At 45.6% G+C, this 20,495-nt stretch overlaps 1 protein-coding gene across 2 annotated transcripts in view; it reads left to right on the top strand.

Moving 5' to 3' along the window:
* Window positions 1-1,516: 1,516 nt before the first annotated feature.
* Window positions 1,517-20,495, top strand: part of ptdss2 (phosphatidylserine synthase 2) — a 171,034-nt gene continuing 152,055 nt past the window's right edge. Inside the window, exon 1 of one of the 2 annotated variants that reach the window (XM_072518899.1) lies at window positions 1,517-1,845. In XM_072518899.1, coding sequence (XP_072375000.1) covers window positions 1,562-1,845 — 284 coding nt within the window. In that variant the 5' untranslated portion in view covers window positions 1,517-1,561. The remainder of the gene's footprint in view (window positions 1,846-20,495) is intronic. The other variant, XM_072518898.1, reaches the window with a different exon arrangement.

Below are 20,495 nucleotides of genomic sequence, written 5' to 3'. Positions count from 1 at the left end.
GCTAGGGCATTGAACTCAGCCTGTTTCTTTTGAAGCCCATCTCAGTGGTGGAATTCTGTTCCATCTCAGGTACCAGAATTCAAAGAAATAGAACCGACACCAATCCTTTCGCTAAAGGTTTACTTTGCTGATTTGCTTTCTCTATGCCAATTTGTACATGGTTTGGGTAATATTACTCTCAATGTTCTGCCTTTCATTTCAGCTCCTATCTCTTGATAGTTTCTCAACATGTTACACAGCCTGTTCTTTCCTCTGTCATTCCACAGACATGGAACCACAGTAACTTGACCATCCTCCTTTCCAACAGTAAACAGAATAATGTAACATTGGCAAATGTACCAACATGCCACTGGTGGTACCATGCTACTAACTTGCATTTATATAATTCAATGAACAACGGTTCTTATTTCTATTTAAATAAATTTGCTCCAAAGAAGCCAGAGACTCCATTGGACTCAATGATTAACTGTTTTTCTCTCTCCACAAATGCTGTGAAACCTGTCGTGTTGGGTGTTCCGAGATACAAACGAACCAACACGGTTGTAGATGGTACAACTCTCCGTTTTATTATTCTGGATAATAACAATTGTTAACTTCTGGCTGTGGTTCATACTTCACCAGCTAACCTGTGGACGCAGCCCTAGCACTATCTTAGAGACCTGGGATTCATGTCGCATTACATTCATCCCCCACCATCTGGCCTGCAAAATCCTCCCAACTGTCCTGGCTTGACACAATTCACACCTCTTTAACCTGGGGTTACCCCATCTCTGGATCTGTAAAGATTTAATCACCTGCTAATGCTCGCATTCCAAGCATTGTCTGGCATCTTTGAATCTGTCTACATATATGTTTCTGGAACATACCTCTTCATTCACCTGAGGAAGGAGCAGCGCTCTGAAAGCTAGTGACATCGAAACAAACCTGTTGGACTTTAACCTGATGTTGTAAAACTTCTTACTGTGCTCACCCCAGTCCAACGCCGGCATCTCCACATCTATCTTAGAGAGGCACTCAGCGCATGGTGTGTGTCTGAGTGGCACACTGCTAGCTCTGAGCTATCTCTTGGTGGAATGAGCGGGAACTGTGGTGTTCCCTATTTTATAGTGCGTGTGCTCTCACTGGTGATTGGCTGTGATGTTGCATGTGTGTTGATTAGTCCATCTGCCTGTCCATCAGTGTGTGTTAATGATTGCACCATGATATGTTAATATGGATGTGACAAAACCTGCAAAGATTTTCCACCATTTTTTGTTTTTATTTCAGATCTCTAGCATCCACAATATTTTGCTTTTATTCACTAAATTTGTGACTGGAGAGCCGAGCATTGCTCTGGCACCAAAATTATGCCAGTACTTTGCTAGCACGTGAAACTGACTGTGGTCACTGGAGTTGTCCCCTCAGCCTCACTCTGGCTGGCGGAGGTGCCCCCTTAGCCTCGCTCTGGCGGTAGGAGGTGCACCCTTAGCCTCGCGCAGGCTGCAGGAGGTGCCTTCTTAGACCTCACGCTCTGGTCACCGGACGTGATGCGTGGGCTTTGGTTTCCGGGGGCGACTCATACATGCGCAATGATGGGACGGGAGGCCGGTTAGTAATTTGGTGCCGCCGGGGAGCGAGCGGGAGCACAGTGCCCGGGAGTCCGCGCACAATGATCCGCAATGCAGTCAGAAACCCGTCTGCGGGAGAACCGAATGGTTTGTTGCGTGTCCCGGAGCCGGGGGGAAGCCGGCAGCAGCAGCGGGGGGAGCCGGCAAGGAAAAGCGGCGCTGCGGGTCGGCGGGAGGTACAGGACCGCCGGAGCACCGAGTCCGAGGTGTTTGATGATGGAACCGTCACTTTCTTCTGGTGAGTTAGTGGCGATGGAGAGTCAGAAAGCGCCGGCGGAGCGAGAGAGAGAATACCCAGTGATGGTGAGGCAGAGCGGCAGTGAATACCCAGTGATGGTGGGGCAGAGCGGCAGTGAATACCCAGTGATGGTGGGAAAGAGAGGCAGTGAATACCCAGTGATGGGGCAGAGCGGCAGTGAATACCCAGTGATGGTGGGAAAGAGAGGCAGTGAATACCCAGTGATGGTGAGGCAGAGCGGCAGTGAATACCCAGTGATGGTGAGGCAGAGCGGCAGTGAATACCCAGTGATGGGGCAGAGAGACAGTAAATACCCAGTGATGGTGGGAAAGAGAGACAGTGAATACCCAGTGATGGTGGGGCAGAGCGGCAGTGAATACCCAGTGATGGTGAGGCAGAGCGGCAGTGAATACCCAGTGATGGTGGGGCAGAGCGGCAGTGAATACCCAGTGATGGTGGGAAAGAGAGACGGTGAATACCCAGTGATGGTGGGGCAGAGACAATGAAATGAAAATCGCTTATTGTCACAAGTAGGCTTCACTTGAAGTTACTGTGAAAAGCCCCTAGTCGCCACATTCCGGCGTCTGTTTGGGGAGGCTGGTACGGGAATTGAACCGTGCTGCTGGCCTGACTTGGTTTGCTTTAAAAGCCAGCGATTTAGCCCAGTGTGCTAAACCAGCCACAGTGATGGTGGGGCAGAGAGACAGTGAATACCCAGTGATGGTGGGAAAGAGAGGCAGTGAATACCCAGGGATGGTGGGAAAGAGAGGCAGTGAATACCAAGTGATGGTGGGAAAGAGAGGCAGTGAATACCAAGTGATGGTGGGAAAGAGAGAGAGACAGTGAATACCCAGTGATGGTGGGAAAGGGAAACAGCGAATACCCAGTGATGGTGGGAAAGAGAGACAGTGAATACCCAGTGATGGTGGGAAAGAGAGACAGTGAATACCCAGTGATGGTAGGAAAGAGAGACAGTGAATACCCAGTGATGGTAGGAAAGAGAGACAGTGAATACCCAGTGATGGTAGGAAAGAGAGACAGTGAATACCCAGTGATGGTGGGAAAGAGAGACAGTGAATACCCAGTGAAGGTGGGGCAGAGAGACAGTGAACACCCAGTGATGGTGGGAGAGAGGCAGTGAATACCCAGTGATGGGGCAGAGAGACAGTGAATACCCAGTGATGGTAGGAAAGAGAGACAGTGAATACCCAGTGATGGTAGGAAAGAGAGACAGTGAATACCCAGTGATGGTGGGAAAGAGAGACAGTGAATACCCAGTGATGGGGCAGAGAGACAGTAAATACCCAGTGATGGTGGGAAAGAGAGACAGTGAATACCCAGTGATGGGGCAGAGAGACAGTGAATACCCTGTGATGGGACAGACAGTGAATACCCAGTGATGGTGGGAAAGAGAGACAGTGAATACCCAGTGATGGGGCAGAGAGACAGTAAATACCCAGTGATGGTGGGAAAGAGAGACAGTGAATACCCAGTGATGGGGCAGAGAGACAGTGAATACCCAGTGATGGTAGGAAAGAGAGACAGTGAATACCCAGTGATGGTGGGAAAGAGAGACAGTGAATACCCAGTGATGGGGCAGAGAGACAGTGAATACCCAGTGATGGTGGGAAAGAGAGGCGGTGAATACCCAGTGATGGTGGGAAAGAGAGACAGTGAATACCCAGTGATGGTGGGGAAGAGAGACAGTGAATACCCAGTGATGGGGCAGAGAGACAGTGAATACCCAGTGATGGTGGGAAAGAGAGACAGTGAATACCCAGTGATGGTGGGAAAGAGAGAGACAGTGAATACCCAGTGATGGTGGGAAAGAGAGGCGGTGAATACCCAGTGATGGTGGGAAAGAGAGACAGTGAATACCCAGTGATGGTGGGAAAGAGAGAGAGACAGTGAATACCCAGTGATGGTGGGAAAGAGAGGCGGTGAATACCCAGTGATGGTGGGAAAGAGAGACAGTGAATACCCAGTGATGGTGGGAAAGAGAGAGAGACAGTGAATACCCAGTGATGGTGGGAAAGAGAGAGAGACAGTGAATACCCAATGATGGTGGGAAAGGGAAACAGCGAATACCCAGTGATGGTGGGAAAGAGAGACAGTGAATACCCAGTGATGGTGGGAAAGAGAGACAGTGAATACCCAGTGAAGGTGGGGCAGAGAGACAGTGAACACCCAGTGATGGTGGGAGAGAGGCAGTGAATACCCAGTGATGGGGCAGAGAGACAGTGAATACCCAGTGATGGTAGGAAAGAGAGACAGTGAATACCCAGTGATGGTAGGAAAGAGAGACAGTGAATACCCAGTGATGGTGGGAAAGAGAGACAGTGAATACCCAGTGATGGGGCAGAGAGACAGTAAATACCCAGTGATGGTGGGAAAGAGAGACAGTGAATACCCAGTGATGGGGCAGAGAGACAGTGAATACCCAGTGATGGTGGGAAAGAGAGGCGGTGAATACCCAGTGATGGTGGGAAAGAGAGACAGTGAATACCCAGTGATGGTGGGGAAGAGAGACAGTGAATACCCAGTGATGGGGCAGAGAGACAGTGAATACCCAGTGATGGTGGGAAAGAGAGACAGTGAATACCCAGTGATGGTGGGAAAGAGAGAGACAGTGAATACCCAGTGATGGTGGGAAAGAGAGGCGGTGAATACCCAGTGATGGTGGGAAAGAGAGACAGTGAATACCCAGTGATGGTGGGAAAGAGAGAGAGACAGTGAATACCCAGTGATGGTAGGAAAGAGAGACAGTGAATACCCAGTGATGGTGGGAAAGAGAGACAGTGAATACCCAGTGATGGGGCAGAGAGACAGTGAATATCCAGTGATGGTGGGAAAGAGAGGCGGTGAATACCCAGTGATGGTGGGAAAGAGAGACAGTGAATACCCAGTGATGGTGGGGAAGAGAGACAGTGAATACCCAGTGATGGGGCAGAGAGACAGTGAATACCCAGTGATGGTGGGAAAGAGAGACAGTGAATACCCAGTGATGGTGGGAAAGAGAGAGACAGTGAATACCCAGTGATGGTGGGAAAGAGAGGCGGTGAATACCCAGTGATGGTGGGAAAGAGAGACAGTGAATACCCAGTGATGGTGGGAAAGAGAGAGAGACAGTGAATACCCAGTGATGGTGGGAAAGAGAGGCGGTGAATACCCAGTGATGGTGGGAAAGAGAGACAGTGAATACCCAGTGATGGTGGGAAAGAGAGAGAGACAGTGAATACCCAGTGATGGTGGGAAAGAGAGAGAGACAGTGAATACCCAGTGATGGTGGGAAAGGGAAACAGCGAATACCCAGTGATGGTGGGAAAGAGAGACAGTGAATACCCAGTGATGGTGGGAAAGAGAGACAGTGAATACCCAGTGATGGTAGGAAAGAGAGACAGTGAATACCCAGTGATGGTAGGAAAGAGAGACCGTGAATACCCAGTGATGGTAGGAAAGAGAGACAGTGAATACCCAGTGAAGGTGGGGCAGAGAGACAGTGAACACCCAGTGATGGTGGGAGAGAGGCAGTGAATACCCAGTGATGGGGCAGAGAGACAGTGAATACCCAGTGATGGTAGGAAAGAGAGACAGTGAATACCCAGTGATGGTAGGAAAGAGAGACAGTGAATACCCAGTGATGGTGGGAAAGAGAGACAGTGAATACCCAGTGATGGGGCAGAGAGACAGTAAATACCCAGTGATGGTGGGAAAGAGAGACAGTGAATACCCAGTGATGGGGCAGAGAGACAGTGAATACCCAGTGATGGTGGGAAAGAGAGGCGGTGAATACCCAGTGATGGTGGGAAAGAGAGACAGTGAATACCCAGTGATGGTGGGGAAGAGAGACAGTGAATACCCAGTGATGGGGCAGAGAGACAGTGAATACCCAGTGATGGTGGGAAAGAGAGACAGTGAATACCCAGTGATGGTGGGAAAGAGAGAGACAGTGAATACCCAGTGATGGTGGGAAAGAGAGGCGGTGAATACCCAGTGATGGTGGGAAAGAGAGACAGTGAATACCCAGTGATGGTGGGAAAGAGAGAGAGACAGTGAATACCCAGTGATGGTGGGAAAGAGAGGCGGTGAATACCCAGTGATGGTGGGAAAGAGAGACAGTGAATACCCAGTGATGGTGGGAAAGAGAGAGAGACAGTGAATACCCAGTGATGGTGGGAAAGAGAGAGAGACAGTGAATACCCAGTGATGGTGGGAAAGGGAAACAGCGAATACCCAGTGATGGTGGGAAAGAGAGACAGTGAATACCCAGTGATGGTGGGAAAGAGAGACAGTGAATACCCAGTGATGGTAGGAAAGAGAGACAGTGAATACCCAGTGATGGTCGGAAAGAGAGACCGTGAATACCCAGTGATGGTAGGAAAGAGAGACAGTGAATACCCAGTGATGGTGGGAAAGAGAGACAGTGAATACCCAGTGAAGGTGGGGCAGAGAGACAGTGAACACCCAGTGATGGTGGGAGAGAGGCAGTGAATACCCAGTGATGGGGCAGAGAGACAGTGAATACCCAGTGATGGTAGGAAAGAGAGACAGTGAATACCCAGTGATGGTAGGAAAGAGAGACAGTGAATACCCAGTGATGGTGGGAAAGAGAGACAGTGAATACCCAGTGATGGGGCAGAGAGACAGTAAATACCCAGTGATGGTGGGAAAGAGAGACAGTGAATACCCAGTGATGGGGCAGAGAGACAGTGAATACCCTGTGATGGGACAGAGAGACAGTGCATACCCTGTGATGGGACAGAGAGACAGTGAATACCCAGTGATGGTGGGAAAGAGAGGCGGTGAATACCCAGTGATGGTGGGGAAGAGAGACAGTGAATACCCAGTGATAGGGCAGAGAGACAGTGAATACCCAGTGATGGTGGGAAAGAGAGACAGTGAATACCCAGTGATGGTGGGAAAGAGAGGCGGTGAATACCCAGTGATGGTGGGAAAGAGAGACAGTGAATACCCAGTGATGGTGGGAAAGAGAGGCAGTGAATACCCAGTGATGGTGGGGAAGAGAGACAGTGAATACCCAGTGATGGTGGGAAAGAGAGACAGTGAATACCCAGTGATGGTGGGAAAGAGAGGCGGTGAATACCCAGTGATGGTGGGAAAGGGAAACAGCGAATACCCAGTGATGGTGGGAAAGAGAGACAGTGAATACCCAGTGATGGTGGGAAAGAGAGGCGGTGAATACCCAGTGATGGTGGGAAAGGGAAACAGCGAATACCCAGTGATGGTGGGAAAGAGAGGCAGTGAATACCCAGTGATGGTGGGAAAGAGAAACAGTGAATACCCAGTGATGGTGGGAAAGAGAGACAGTGAATACCCAGTGATGGTGGGAAAGAGAGACAGTGAATACCCAGTGAAGGTGGGGCAGAGAGACAGTGAACACCCAGTGATGGTGGGAGAGAGAGAGAGAGACAGTGAATACCCAATGATGGTGGGAAAGAGAGAGAGACAGTGAATAACCAGTGATGGTGAGAGGAGAGATAGTGAATACCCAATGATGGTGAGAGGAGAGAGTGAATACCCAATGATGGTGGTGGGAGAAAAGCAGTGAGGTAAGGGGTAGTGAACAATGGGGAGGGGGAATAATGAATGTTCAGTGAGGGGGGGTGTGGGGGCATGAATGCCCAGTGACTGGTGGGTGCCGCAGTGAATACCCTGTGACCGTAGTGCGTTGAAGGTGCAGGGTGAAAGGAAGAAGGGGTGCTGATCACTCTTAGAAGAATGAGGAAATAAACCTGAAGAAGAATAGGACCATCTCTGGCTGTGTTGATGTTGATGCATTTTATGAGGGAATTGTCAACTGATGGTCACCTGAATTGCAGCCTCAATGAGCACTTTAGTCAATTGTTTGGTCTCTGCTTTCTGAGCCACTGTACAGGAGATATTCTTAACCAATGGGTATACTCAATTTTAAATCTCATGTGTTGGAAGTGGATTATTCCAGCCACTACTTGGAAGTGCCACATAATAGTCACCTTGGATTATTTGAAAGGATTGCCTAAATTATTAGGTGTCAAAGTTTAATTAAAGCACAAATTCTCAACAAAGGAAATGCATTGACGATTGCTCTGTAGTTTTGTAGGTTTTATTGCTATGAAGTGGACATTTGAATTGCAACTTTTCACCGATCTGTGATCGGCAGAATCCAGTTGCAGAACAGCCACTTGGGTACGTGTGCATAATACTTGTTATCCATGTGCAAATATACATTTGAACTTATTGTTTCATTATCTTTAGAATAGGCTAGCTACTTGTTATATATTCATTCTCATGTAATCAAAGCACTTCAGTTGGTGATCCTACACTTTAATACTTATTGTTACTTTTGAGTGCTTAATGAGAGTGCCATTTGATCACTGTTGCCAGGTATGGAATGGCAGTGAGGTTTATTATGGAGAGGGGTGGTCGGTCACCATCTGGGTGACCAAATAGTGGCGCATCATTCTAATTCTGTGAAGTAAAATGTCTTTACTGGAACCTGCAATTTGCAGTGTTTACTGGAACAACACAGCTGGCCCTTCAGCTTCTGGAGATAGGAATGCCAGCTTGATATCTTGGCTGCCATTCCTTCATTACAACATTCTTCTGTTTATCTCTCTTCGGTTTGGAGCAACCTAAGGAGTAATCAAACTTTCCCCCAGTTAAGGGGCAATTTGGGGTGGCCAATCCACCTAACCACATCTTTGGGTTGTGGGGGTGAAACCCACACAGACACGGGGAGAATGTGCAACTCCACACGGACAGTGACCCAGGGCTGGGATCGAACCCGGGTCCTCTGTGCCGTGAGGCCGCAGTGCTAACCACTGCACCACCGTGCCGCCCGAGGAGTAATCAAACTTTGAAGATTTGGCGTATTTTGTTTTTCTTTTATTAGTTAATGATTTTGTGCATCTTGTCAACGCCTGATATTGTAGTGCCTCGCATGACTGAGAATGGCCAGTAGTTTCTTCCAAATTCATGACCTCTACCATCTAGGTGGGCAAGAGTAGCAGATGTGTGGAATTACCCGTCACTTTCATGTCACATACCATCCTGAATTGGTCATGTGTTGCCATTCCATCATTGTCACTGGACCTGGAGCGTATAAATTTCTACTTAACAGCACTGTGGGAACACCTTCACCAGATGACTGCAGTAGTTCCTCAAAGGCAGCCAGGGGAAATAACTGCTGGCCTGGCTATGATGCTCCGATCTCAAGAATGATTTAAAAACAAAATGCATCCTCACAATTCCTCAAGAACATAATATAGTCATTTAAAAATAAATAAAAAATACTTAACCAAAAATAAATAAAAAATACTTAACACGGCACAGTGGTTAGTACTGCTGCCTCACAGCACCAGAGTCCCGGGTTCAGTTCCAGCCTTGGGTGATTGTGCAAAGTTTGCACTTTCTCCCTCTGTCTGCGTGGCTTTCCTCCCACAGATCAAAGAAGTGCAGGTTGGGTGATTGGCCATGATAAATTGCCCCTTAGTATCCAAAGATGTGTCAGTTAGTTGGGGTTACGAGGATAGTGTGGAGTTTGAGCCCAGGTAGGGTGCTCTTTCAGAGGGTTGGTGCAGACTCGATTGGCCGAATGGTCCCCTTCAGCATTGTAGGAATTCTACAGTTCTATTCCATTTTTACCTTATTTTCTTTTTGTTAGCAGGTTTCACTTTTCTCCAGGACATAAAGTGGTCAGCCTTTTGGCTTCCCTTATCTGGATCACCTCTCCCTGAGTGGCTGTGCACACGTCTTGGCTTGCTTGCTGGACTCGTCTTTGTCAAATGCATTTGAGTGGCTTCAAAATTCGCCATGGGCAGTGATTGCGTAACTGTAAATTTAAAAATGGATTCATGGTGAAATAGTTGAAAGGACACAGGAAGGGAAAGACAGCCAAACAAATTCAAAAAACGGAGCAGAACCAAAGAAGTATGTGACACGTTGCAGATTGTTGATGTTGGGGTGGGGGGGAAAGAAGGAGTGAAAAGTAAATAAATACAGAAAGGTACATAAAGTGACAACCAGTCAGTAGCAGGATGGAGAGAATGAAACAGGTGTTGAGAAATGTGGAACAAATTCTGAGAAGGAAACAGTTTAAAAATGAAAACATGGAGGTGCAGCTATTCATTATAGCATACTTCATAAGACATTGCGAGGCCGTTTCATTTTAGCTCTCCACCTTCTTTCAATCTTGTGTTTGTGTATCTTTGCGGACCCGCCCGTGCGAGTCTTTGCGGACCCGCCCGTGCGAGTCTTTGCGGACCCGCCCGTGCGAGTCTTTGCGGACCCGCCCGTGCGAGTCTTTGCGGACCCGCCCGTGCGAGGTCTTTGCGGACCCGCCCGTGCGAGGTCTTTGCGGACCCGCCCGTGCGAGGTCTTTGCGGACCCGCCCGTGCGAGGTCTTTGCGGACCCGCCCGTGCGAGGTCTTTGCGGACCCGCCCGTGCGAGGTCTTTGCGGACCCGCCCGTGCGAGGTCTTTGCGGACCCGCCCGTGCGAGGGCTTTGCGGACCCGCCCGTGCGAGGGCTTTGCGGACCCGCCCGTGCGAGGGCTTTGCGGACCCGCCCGTGCGAGGGCTTTGCGGACCCGCCCGTGCGAGGGCTTTGCGGACCCGCCCGTGCGAGGGCTTTGCGGACCCGCCCGTGCGAGGGCTTTGCGGACCCGCCTGTGCGAGGGCTTTGCGGACCCGCCCGTGCGAGGGCTTTGCGGACCCGCCCGTGCGAGGGCTTTGCGGACCCGCCCGTGCGAGGGCTTTGCGGACCCGCCCGTGCGAGGGCTTTGCGGACCCGCCCGTGCGAGGGCTTTGCGGACCCGCCCCCCCCGTTGCGAGTCCTTGCGGACCCGCCAGTGATGTTCTCATTTCCTCTTGTATGTTTGCAGTCACCAAACAGTTGATACGTCAGGTTAACTTAAAATTGTAAGTACTACAAAAGAGATATATCATATTCTTTGGTGCACATGTCGAATTGACTAGATTTACGATTTTATTGACCTCCATTCATATATAAGTTGATGCGGTGTATAAGACGAGACAAGATCAGAAAAATTTTAATCTACGTTTATCAATGAAAATGAAAAATCTCACAATTTATTTTAGCAAATCCAAATCTGGTTCACTAACAATGATAAACTTGGAACAAATATTACTCCCAAGACAACTGTAAAACTGTATATTAGCTCATGACTAACTGACTATGAACACTTTCAACACCGTTTACTCTACATCAGAGAAACCTTTGAATTCTTCATTCTCTGTCGAAGTGGAAGCTCCACATTAGCTTGGGGCTGAGGGAAGGACTGTAGTTCCCTTTAGCTTCCATGTCATTATCTTCCTCTGGCTGAGTCTCTGGTTTCTCTGGTCTGCTAATTATCCCAGTTTTGATGAATCCATTTATAACCACCTCTTCAGGCACATTGTCCATCTTTATGGTAGATGCTGTATGTGTTCTTCCTCTTGACAAAAGTGGTAAAGTTGTCTTGTTTCTCCTTCACATAAAACGGAAACACTACAATGGATTGTCGTTAAAATTAGTATTTCTATCTGTAGCAATCTGTCTGGCCTTCAGACAGGGCTGAACTGTATTTAACCCGTGGCATGCAGCTCAAATTGGTAACACATTCTCTTCCAATATCTGTTTGATATTAGTCCACCTGGCTCTAGATCAACAGTGTGCTTTTTTAGTTGTCTTGGTTGAACACAATATATCCTGTTGCCTTACGCCGGTCCCATACATTTTTCTCGCTAACTCTGTACTTATGGTGAGCTCCCGCCATTTTCATCTGCATATTTAACGACTTCCAACTTGAATCCTGCAGCACAGGATTGATGTGACTTGACCGGAGGCATTTTGGTATGCGGCATGGCGTTTGCTTGGATTTATTTGCAAGGCATCGGTGTCTAAAATCCACTTAAATGGTAGGTAAGTTGAAGCGGTGTATAAGGCGAGACCTGATTTTCTGGAGAAAAATGTTTGTCTTATACACCAAAAAATATGGTGCATTAAATTGGTGAAAGGTTCCCTGTAATATTTAAGTTACTATTGGTGGAAGGTTCCCTGTAACACTATTTTAAGTTACAATTGGTGGAAGATTCCCTGTTTAATTATTTAAGTTACTGAAATGGAAGTTCCAACTAAAGTATTATGTAAACATAAAACCTGAACCAGTCTTAAAATTACTTGTGCTATATTGTCATCACTTGTTTAAACTATTTGATTTCCTTATTCGAGCAGTTACATAGAATTATATAGAATTTACAGGACAGAAACAGACCATTTGCCTCAGCTGTTCTATGCTAGTATCCATACAAGCCACCTCATTCTAATCTCATTCTATCTGTATATTCTTCTGATCTTTTCTCCCTCTTGTACTTCTCTGCTGGTGCATTATGGTTCACTCATTGTCAAAATTGCTATGGCAATATGCACTTGGACACTAACGTTGTGTAGGCTGGAGCTATGGGTAGCGATGGTAGAGCAGCCAATGTTCTTTCTGTCTCATAGTAACCAGGCATCTTGCTTGCTCTTATCACTTCCGACTGGAATGTGTTGATACTGAATCTGTCTGACCGTCAACCTGTTCAGAATACATCTTGCTTGGCCATCCTGGGGTGTCACTTATGTATGGAGCTTCTGCCTCAGAGGTAGGAACGCTATCCATTGCACCACAAGACCTCCCTTGCACTTGTGCAGCTTCCCTTTCAGTGCATCTGTGCTACCATCTACTTACTCCCTGTGTTGCAAGTCCTGCATTCAAATAGTCTCTCGGAAAATTTGATTCTTCTGAACTGACTGGATTCATTAACCGTCATCTCTGTGTCCTCTAGTTTAAGGCACCGCGACAAGTGGAAGCATTTTTTCTATTTCTGCTCCATCAAATCCCTTCATAATTTTGAAAACCACTTTATTAGCTTGTCCTTGAACCTTCTATTTTCTGGAGAAAAGAGCCCACCCTTGAGTGTTTCGTGATGGGTTTAACCTATTGGTTCTCTTATAGTCATAGTAATATTTTGTGCACCTACTCTGGTGTTTCTATATCTTTTTTGCAATTTGCCATCGAATCCTGAGAATAAAACAAAGCAAATAAATGATTTTCTCCCTTCCCTGAAGGCAATTCATGTTGTATATAATTCATGTTATCTTCTGCTGGCATTAAGTCTTCCTATGGTACCTCGCACAAGTACATTTACAAACTTAGCATTGTGCTGGAAGTTGTTTTACTGTGGGTAGAATCACAGATGAGCCCAAGCTTGGCCTTCCCTGTTGTCCACTTTCCAGCATGTCTCACAGGAATGTAATCAGCAATGGAATCTTGGCTGCCTATCATTTCCCTGTAGATTTTTAATGAAGAAATGGCTTATTGTGCCCCTGCTGATTCTCTTCAGGGGCTCGGTTAACTCAGACACTGAACAAATTCAAAACTTTATTGATCTGTGTCTCACTTTTTTTGCGTTGAGCTACTGGAGTAGTTTAACCTAAGAAAGTTAAAATTATGTAAAGTCAGTATGATCCATGATATTAATAGACTGTTTCTTTTTGATCACCACTCTCCGTGCACTGCTGACTTTGTCATGTGGTATTTAAGGGTGTCCCATTGAATATTTTCTGGATTCCGGTATTACGTAGGAAGTGTATGTTAAATAGCTATAATTTCAATATATTTTTCTGTTGAACTAGAGTTTTCTAGTCATCTGCATGATCACGCAAATATATGGTAACTGCACATTAATTTGTGTTAAGGTCATGAAGTAAATTGCCTTTTGAAAGATGGCTGATGCTGACACATTGCAAACTCTAACCTTCATTCCCTTTCATCTTCCCTCCCACCCCTCCACTTCCCACATAATAATGATTATTTTTAAATCACAGGGAGAGATTACAAGTCTGTAATCTAATTGATGGGTTCAGCTGATGTTTATATATCAGTTGAGTTTGCTCTCGTGGTTTGTCATCTAAAATCTTTGATTAGATTACATGTTCAAAATTTGTGCCTGATATTTTTATTCTATAATATGTCATTTATGCAGTACACCAGAAATGGGCCCCTTCTCGAACAAATCCACAGCAAAACTTATTTAAAAAGCTCCAAATCACGAAACATGTATTCCAATTTGGAGGAACTTGGCTAAATATAATTTTTATTGTTCAGTCACAGTTTGAGATAATGTGCATCAGTTGTTAGTGTTCCTTGATCAAGAGGTCAGAGCCAGCATTTCCAGTAAAATAAATCTGGTGGAATTATAATGGACTGGATTTGGTTCGAAATGGGGGTTTTGTTAGACTTGCATTTGACAATAGCTTCAGCACTGGAAATGTTTGTCAGCCAACCATCCAAAAACCATGAACATGCTACAGTGCATCTGGAGTCTGTTGCATATGTAAACCAATCAATTGAAGGATTGTTAATAAGTAGAAAGAAAACTGAACAGGGACGTGTCACAAAGAATATTGTATTCAATGTCAAATCAGTTACAGAAAGCAAAATAGAAGTGGGGGGGGGGGGAGATTGGTTCAGGAATGAGAGACGAGACAAAAAAAGTAACCATTTAAGTTGCGTTTAATTTTAAAAAACGATTTCCAATAATGTTTAAATTCTGGAGGAATGGGATTCCATACTTATTAATTTTCAGTGCCAATGAGGTTGTTTGATAGTGATTAAGATTTACCACACTATTAAAAGGGTACTTGCGCTGGATTGGGCAAGCCCTAACATTTTGAGCTTAGTCTGTATCTATAGCAATGCATTTGAATGGTGAATTAGATGACCAGATGATTTGTTTAGAGATATTTAGGAGGAATCTTGCACAGTGACTTCCTGATCTCTGCATTTCCGTTTTCCATGTAAGTAACAGAGTGCTGATGGCCTCACCATTATTTTTCCCTCAAAATCTAACCCAGGGGAAATGGTGGCACAGTGGTAATGTCACTGGCCTAGCAATCCAGAGGCTCAGACTAATGGGCCAGGTTCGAATCCCACCATGGCAGCTGGTGGAATTTGAATTCAATTTGAAGCAATTTGGAATATAAAGCTAATCTCAGTAATGGTGACCACTGTCAATTTGTTGTAAAAAACCCATCTGGTTCACTCATGTCCTTCAAATGAGGAAATCTGCCACCGTTATCTGGTATGGCCTACATGTTACTTTGAAATGTTCTCTGAAGTGGCCAAGCAAGCCACTCAATTCAAGGGCAATTATGGATGGACAACAAATGCTGGCCTTGCTAACGACGTCCACCTCCCATGAAAGAATAAAGAAAATATAATGAATGAATGACATTTTTATCAATTTCTAAATGCACTTGTCAGCTTCATTCTATTGTCACTGCATAAAATTTGGCTGTATCATATGCCTAATTGAGTAATTCTGATCTGGGTGAAGCCAGGATTACGTGAAATTGAAGAAATAATTTCTGCTTACTTAGATCGGATTTAATCATTTCCCAATATCGCTTGATGGGATAGGATATTAAGGCTGCCCACACCACTGATAAAAAGGCAGAATTATATTAGATTTTCAGTATAGTATTAAAATGATTGAAATTCATTCAATCTTGTTAGAATATTCTTGTTCTGTTTCTGCCTTGTTATGAATCCATTCACTTGTTACTTCTGTGCACTCTGCGACTCCCTTCATCCATCGTCCTACATTTTTGCCCGTGTCAAAGTGCCTTCCACTTCAACCACGCCTTTTGTCATTTTCACTAAATCTCAATCTAATTCATGCTTGGTCTCTAGCATTGAATCTACAACTGTTGCAGATAACTACTGGAAAATGTGAGGAAAATGAAGTCCATAATCAGCTGCCGCACTTCTACATTTGGATTTTGAACAGAATGCCTAGATATTCTGAGAAATGGCTGTCACTGTTGGATTGCTGCACTGATTGTACTTTTCTGCACCCTGAAGCAGCTCCGCATTCCTGACCAGTTCTTCCGAGCCCAGCTTCTCCAGAAATGCGAAGAATTCCATATAGTGGAGTAGCACTTTGGGGGGGGGGGGGGGTGGGGGGGGGGGAAGGGGGGAGAGAGAGACTCCCCCAATCCTTTTTACAGCTCCAGCTGCCATGAAGCAAGTTTAAATGAGGTGGCACGGAAGCACAGTGGTTAGCACTGTTGCTTCACAGCACCAGGGACCTGGGTTCGATTCCGGCTTGGGTGACTGCGGAGTCTGCACGTTCTCCCCGTGTCTGCGTGAGTTTCCTCCCAGTACTCTGGTTTCCTCCCACAAGTCTCAAAAGATGTGCTTGTTTAGGTGATTTGGATTTTCTGAATTTTCCCTCCATGGACCCGAACAGGTGCCGGAATGTGGCAACTCGGGAATTTCCACAGTAACTTCATTGCAGTGTTAATGTAAACCTACTTGTGACACTAATAAAGATTATTATTATTAAATGCCCATTGTGAAGGTTAGATAATGAATGAAAGGATGGATGAATGTGTGATTGTGTAGGGTGAGTGAGGTAAGTGGGTGAAGTGGCAGGTGGGTTGGTGGAAGTCGGGGGCTCAGTGACTGAGGTGGTTCAGTCTGCAGCTACTTGCGAGTTGGACTAGTTTTTTTCCTTCTCAGCATTTTCTGGGTAACTATGCAGTGAACAACTGTGGGACTGTCCATAGTCTCCAATTCTAACAGAGACATTCGCAGAGGGTTCCAGGGAGCGCACAATTTCTGGGCAATTCCCTCTGAGGTCTGTGCGTTATACATCTGTGAGCTCTCGGTGTGCATCTTGTGTCCTAGACTGATCTCTATAGATCCGCTGACCGTGCCAATGTCTCAACAAAGCAGGAAAATTACTCCAGTGCTTTTAAAATTGTTATAGAGTCTTGAAAATATATGTGATAACAATAGTTTCAAGATCACGCCACCTGAGCTAAGAAGCCAGGAGCTAATTTATTTTGCATATAGCACATGTTTTGCATTCGATATTTGTCATAAAGCAGCATGCAAATAAAAACGGTATTTGGAAAATGTAATGAAGTTGTTTTGCCTATGCACATTGCTTTGTTTATAATACTTCATGCTGCAGTGAGTCCTGGCTTTCGTACTGTCAAGAGAACGTGAAAATGAGTTCCATGGTGTATGATTGGGAAAATGGAGCTGCTGGAGTTTAAATAGGGGTTAAAAAGTTTTGTCAAAGATGCCACATTAAGTTGAACAAGTAAGGGCAGGTACTTGAGAGGTCAATAGGATCCCAATATCTGGGACTGGTATGGAAAAAATGCCAAAGTCATTCATAGGCTAATCTAATCCAAAGATAACTTAAAAATATGAAGACAAATTTTGGGCTCAGTCTTGTTAAGGTTATGGTGAGAATGACACACAGCTAAGTGGTGGTTATAAAGTTCCCTGGCTCTGGCCCCAGTAAGTGGCATACAAACTTCACTTTCAGTTGTTCACTTTATTTTTCTAATATTTCACTGATTAGGTAAGGGTTGTCCAATATGTTAGCCACACATGGATAACCGAATAAGTGCTCTCCTTTCTCTCTTCACATGCTGCCTGACCTGCTGATTGATTGTGTTGTATCTGCCCAATTCAGATACCTCGACCAGTCTATTTACTTAAATGTTTTACCCAGATGTCTGTAGTAGTGAGGAGAACAAATTACAACACAAGTGTAAAATTCAACCAACTTTATTTAATAAACACAATATTAACCCTTAAATTAACCCATATAAAATACAGGAGATACCCAAGATTCGGTTATACTACCCGCAAAGATGGCCTTTTCGAACAGTGGGTCCGATTCCCGAGTCTCTCTGGTTCGTCGTCACAAAGGTGGTTGTCGCTCGCAGCTTCCTTCCTTCTCTGGTCAGTCTTCTGGATGGTCAAGGTCACCTCCCACGTCGCGTCTTGGCATGCACCTTTATCCCCCTCCTTCGCTGCCTTTCCTGGAACGTCTTTGGCTTCCAGCCAATGAGGTCTTCCGGGGGGGGGTTCCCAACACCCAATGGGTTTCTTGATGTCCACTTGACAGGACACTGGGGCCTGCCCCCCAGGTGTCTACCTCCAGTGGTGTTCCTTGCATATAACCTGTTGCCATATAAGGTAATGGCAGCAACTCCGCGTGCCCAAGAGTCTCGCTCGGTCTGGGTTACCCAAAACAAATCGATGCATGTCAATAGGATCGATGAACTCCTGATGTGTGATTGACTGGGCAGGTCCAGACAGTTCTGGCAGTTTGTCTATGGGTTGTGTATTTGACTTGACCAAGTCCTAATTCCCATCCGCCTGCCTGAGGTTTGGACTGCAGTTAAATTTAAAGTGTTCAGTTCTTTAATTTATGATATCTAATTTAATCAGGCTCAAAACTAGGCTGTGTCAGGTTACCACAAATGTTTCACAGCATTTTCTGTTCTTTTACTTTTACCAATGGTAGTTTATTAAGATTAAGGTCTAAATTTGGAGTAGATAGATGATTATCACATTCAATATTTATTATCTGTCCCAGCTTGCCATTACTTTGTACAGTAATGTGTCCAAATGTATAATAAATCGCTTATTGTCACAAGTAGGCTTCAATTAAGTTACTGTGAAAAGCCCCTAGTTGTCACACTCCGGCGCCTGTTCGGGGAGGCCGGTACGGGAAATGAACCCGCGCTGCTGGCTGTGTTCTGCATTACAAGCTAGCTGTTTAGCCCACTGTACTAAATGTAGAACACACAGTAGCTGAAGGTGGGACAGTATAAATTTGGTTTTAAAAAATGTGTTTGAATTTGAACAGCATAGTGATTTGTGTATCTGAAAAGGCAATGAACAGAGGCCATTTAACCCTCAATCCTGTCGCGCTGTTTGATCATGAATCATTTGTATCTCAACTTCATTTAACTCTTCAAATACCCTCTTGGCTGTCAAAAATTTGCTACCAAACTCAATTGAAATTTCCAATTGACCTTTCCTTTAACAGCTTTTTGAGGGGAGAGAATTCCTGATTTACATTGTGTTTGTGACGTGTCAGGCCTCACGTTGTCTTGTGGTGAGTTCCCACTTGCGAAACATTTGCATTACATGAATACTCATTAGTGTAAAGCTTTTTTAGATATTTCCTACCTTTTGTGATAAAGTCAGTGGCGCGACCCTTGTTGCACTCAGATCATGTTCATTTAAAGATGGCCTGCACCAGTTGTCTTTGTTCAGCTGTGTGTGAGGTCAGTGGATTTTATTGTGGAGATCTGCGGCAGCAGTTAGGGGTACAGGAGAATGGCAGCTTGCGTGGTGGCTTTGGACTGGCAAGGGTGAGTCCAGTGGTGGGGGTTGTGTAGGATGGGATCGGGCGCATGGTGGAGCAGAAAAGGGATCCAAAGGAGGACAGAGAGTGGGGTCAGAAGCATGGAGGAGTGAAATAGGAAGGACCTGGTGTCCTGGTTGTGGAGGGGGGGGGGGGAAACAGTTTGTTAAGGTAAGGAAATGAGGGGCCCAAAGGGTGGTGTCAGTGCTGTCCACATGTAGGTCCAGCTCTGGGTGTTGGCTGGCAGAGAGAGCCCTCATAGTACTTTGAATTCACCTAAAACATTTCCGTTATCCCCACTGATTGTAATCTCGGGACAGTGGCCTTTATAATACATTGAAGGATGGGCCAGCTGAGCCTACAAGTTCAGCCATGTCCCAAGTGGCAAGTACAACAACAAACACATAGGTGAACATTCAATAAAGAGTGAATGCAAAGCACACCATTGTTTCTTCCACAATGAAGAAATGTCCATAAGTTCCCTGTAACTATCTATGCATGCTAATCTCCAGGTGTGTCAGCACATTTAACTTAAATGAAAACAAGAAATGCTGGAAAAACCCAACTGGTCTGTAGTATCCTTGATGAGAGCAATAGAGGTAACGTCAAGAAATCATATTCAACTCAAAACATTATCTCTGTTTCTCTCTCCACATATGCTGATAGCACTTCCTGTTTGTATTTCAGACTTCCAGCATCTGCAGTATTTTGCTTTTGCTCCAGTGCGCTTAGCTCTTTGACCAAACCAGTTACAACTAGTGATGATGCGCACATCAATGTAGTGTGAAATATTTACAAGTAAAATCTAAATTTGAAAAACACCCATGTTGTCTTTGCACTCCAAATAAGTCTTTCATTAATGGCAATAGAGTTGGGTAGGAAAGTTCAGGCTGCAATAATTTTGCTCCTCTTTGTCTAAAAGATTCTTGTATAGCCCATCTGTACCTGCTATATTGCCAGCTGACTGCAGATTTCACCACTGAAAGGCTTCCCCCACCACATGATCACATCCGTCTCCTGTGCACTCCGCCAGCACTTTACATTTTTAATTGTAATCGTGTGGGAACTAGCAAAAGCAAGAGAGGGGAATGGCGCTCACTACTTGTCCCACAACTGGGAATGGTGCGCCACTGATACTTTGTGTGGATAAAGTGCTTCCTGACATGATCATTGGCTCAGCTCATGTTTTAATGTTTTCCCCCTTGTTCTGGACTCCTCCCACCTCGTCAAGTAGACCAGGGGGCTGGTTTACCACAGTGGGCTAAACAGCTGGCTTGTAATGTAATGCAGAACAATGTCAGCTGCACGGGTTCAATTTCCATACCGGCCTCTCCGAACAGCCGCCGGAATGTGGCGACTAGGAGCTTTTCGCAATAACTTTATTGAAGGCTACTTGTGACAATAAGGCAATTATTATTATTAGATG

Source organism: Scyliorhinus torazame, chromosome 10, assembly GCF_047496885.1.
Source record: "Scyliorhinus torazame isolate Kashiwa2021f chromosome 10, sScyTor2.1, whole genome shotgun sequence".
In the NCBI taxonomy this organism is placed as follows: Eukaryota; Metazoa; Chordata; class Chondrichthyes; order Carcharhiniformes; family Scyliorhinidae; genus Scyliorhinus; species Scyliorhinus torazame.
Note: the sequence above shows the minus strand (reverse complement) of the source record. Positions and strands in the feature narration are given on the sequence as shown.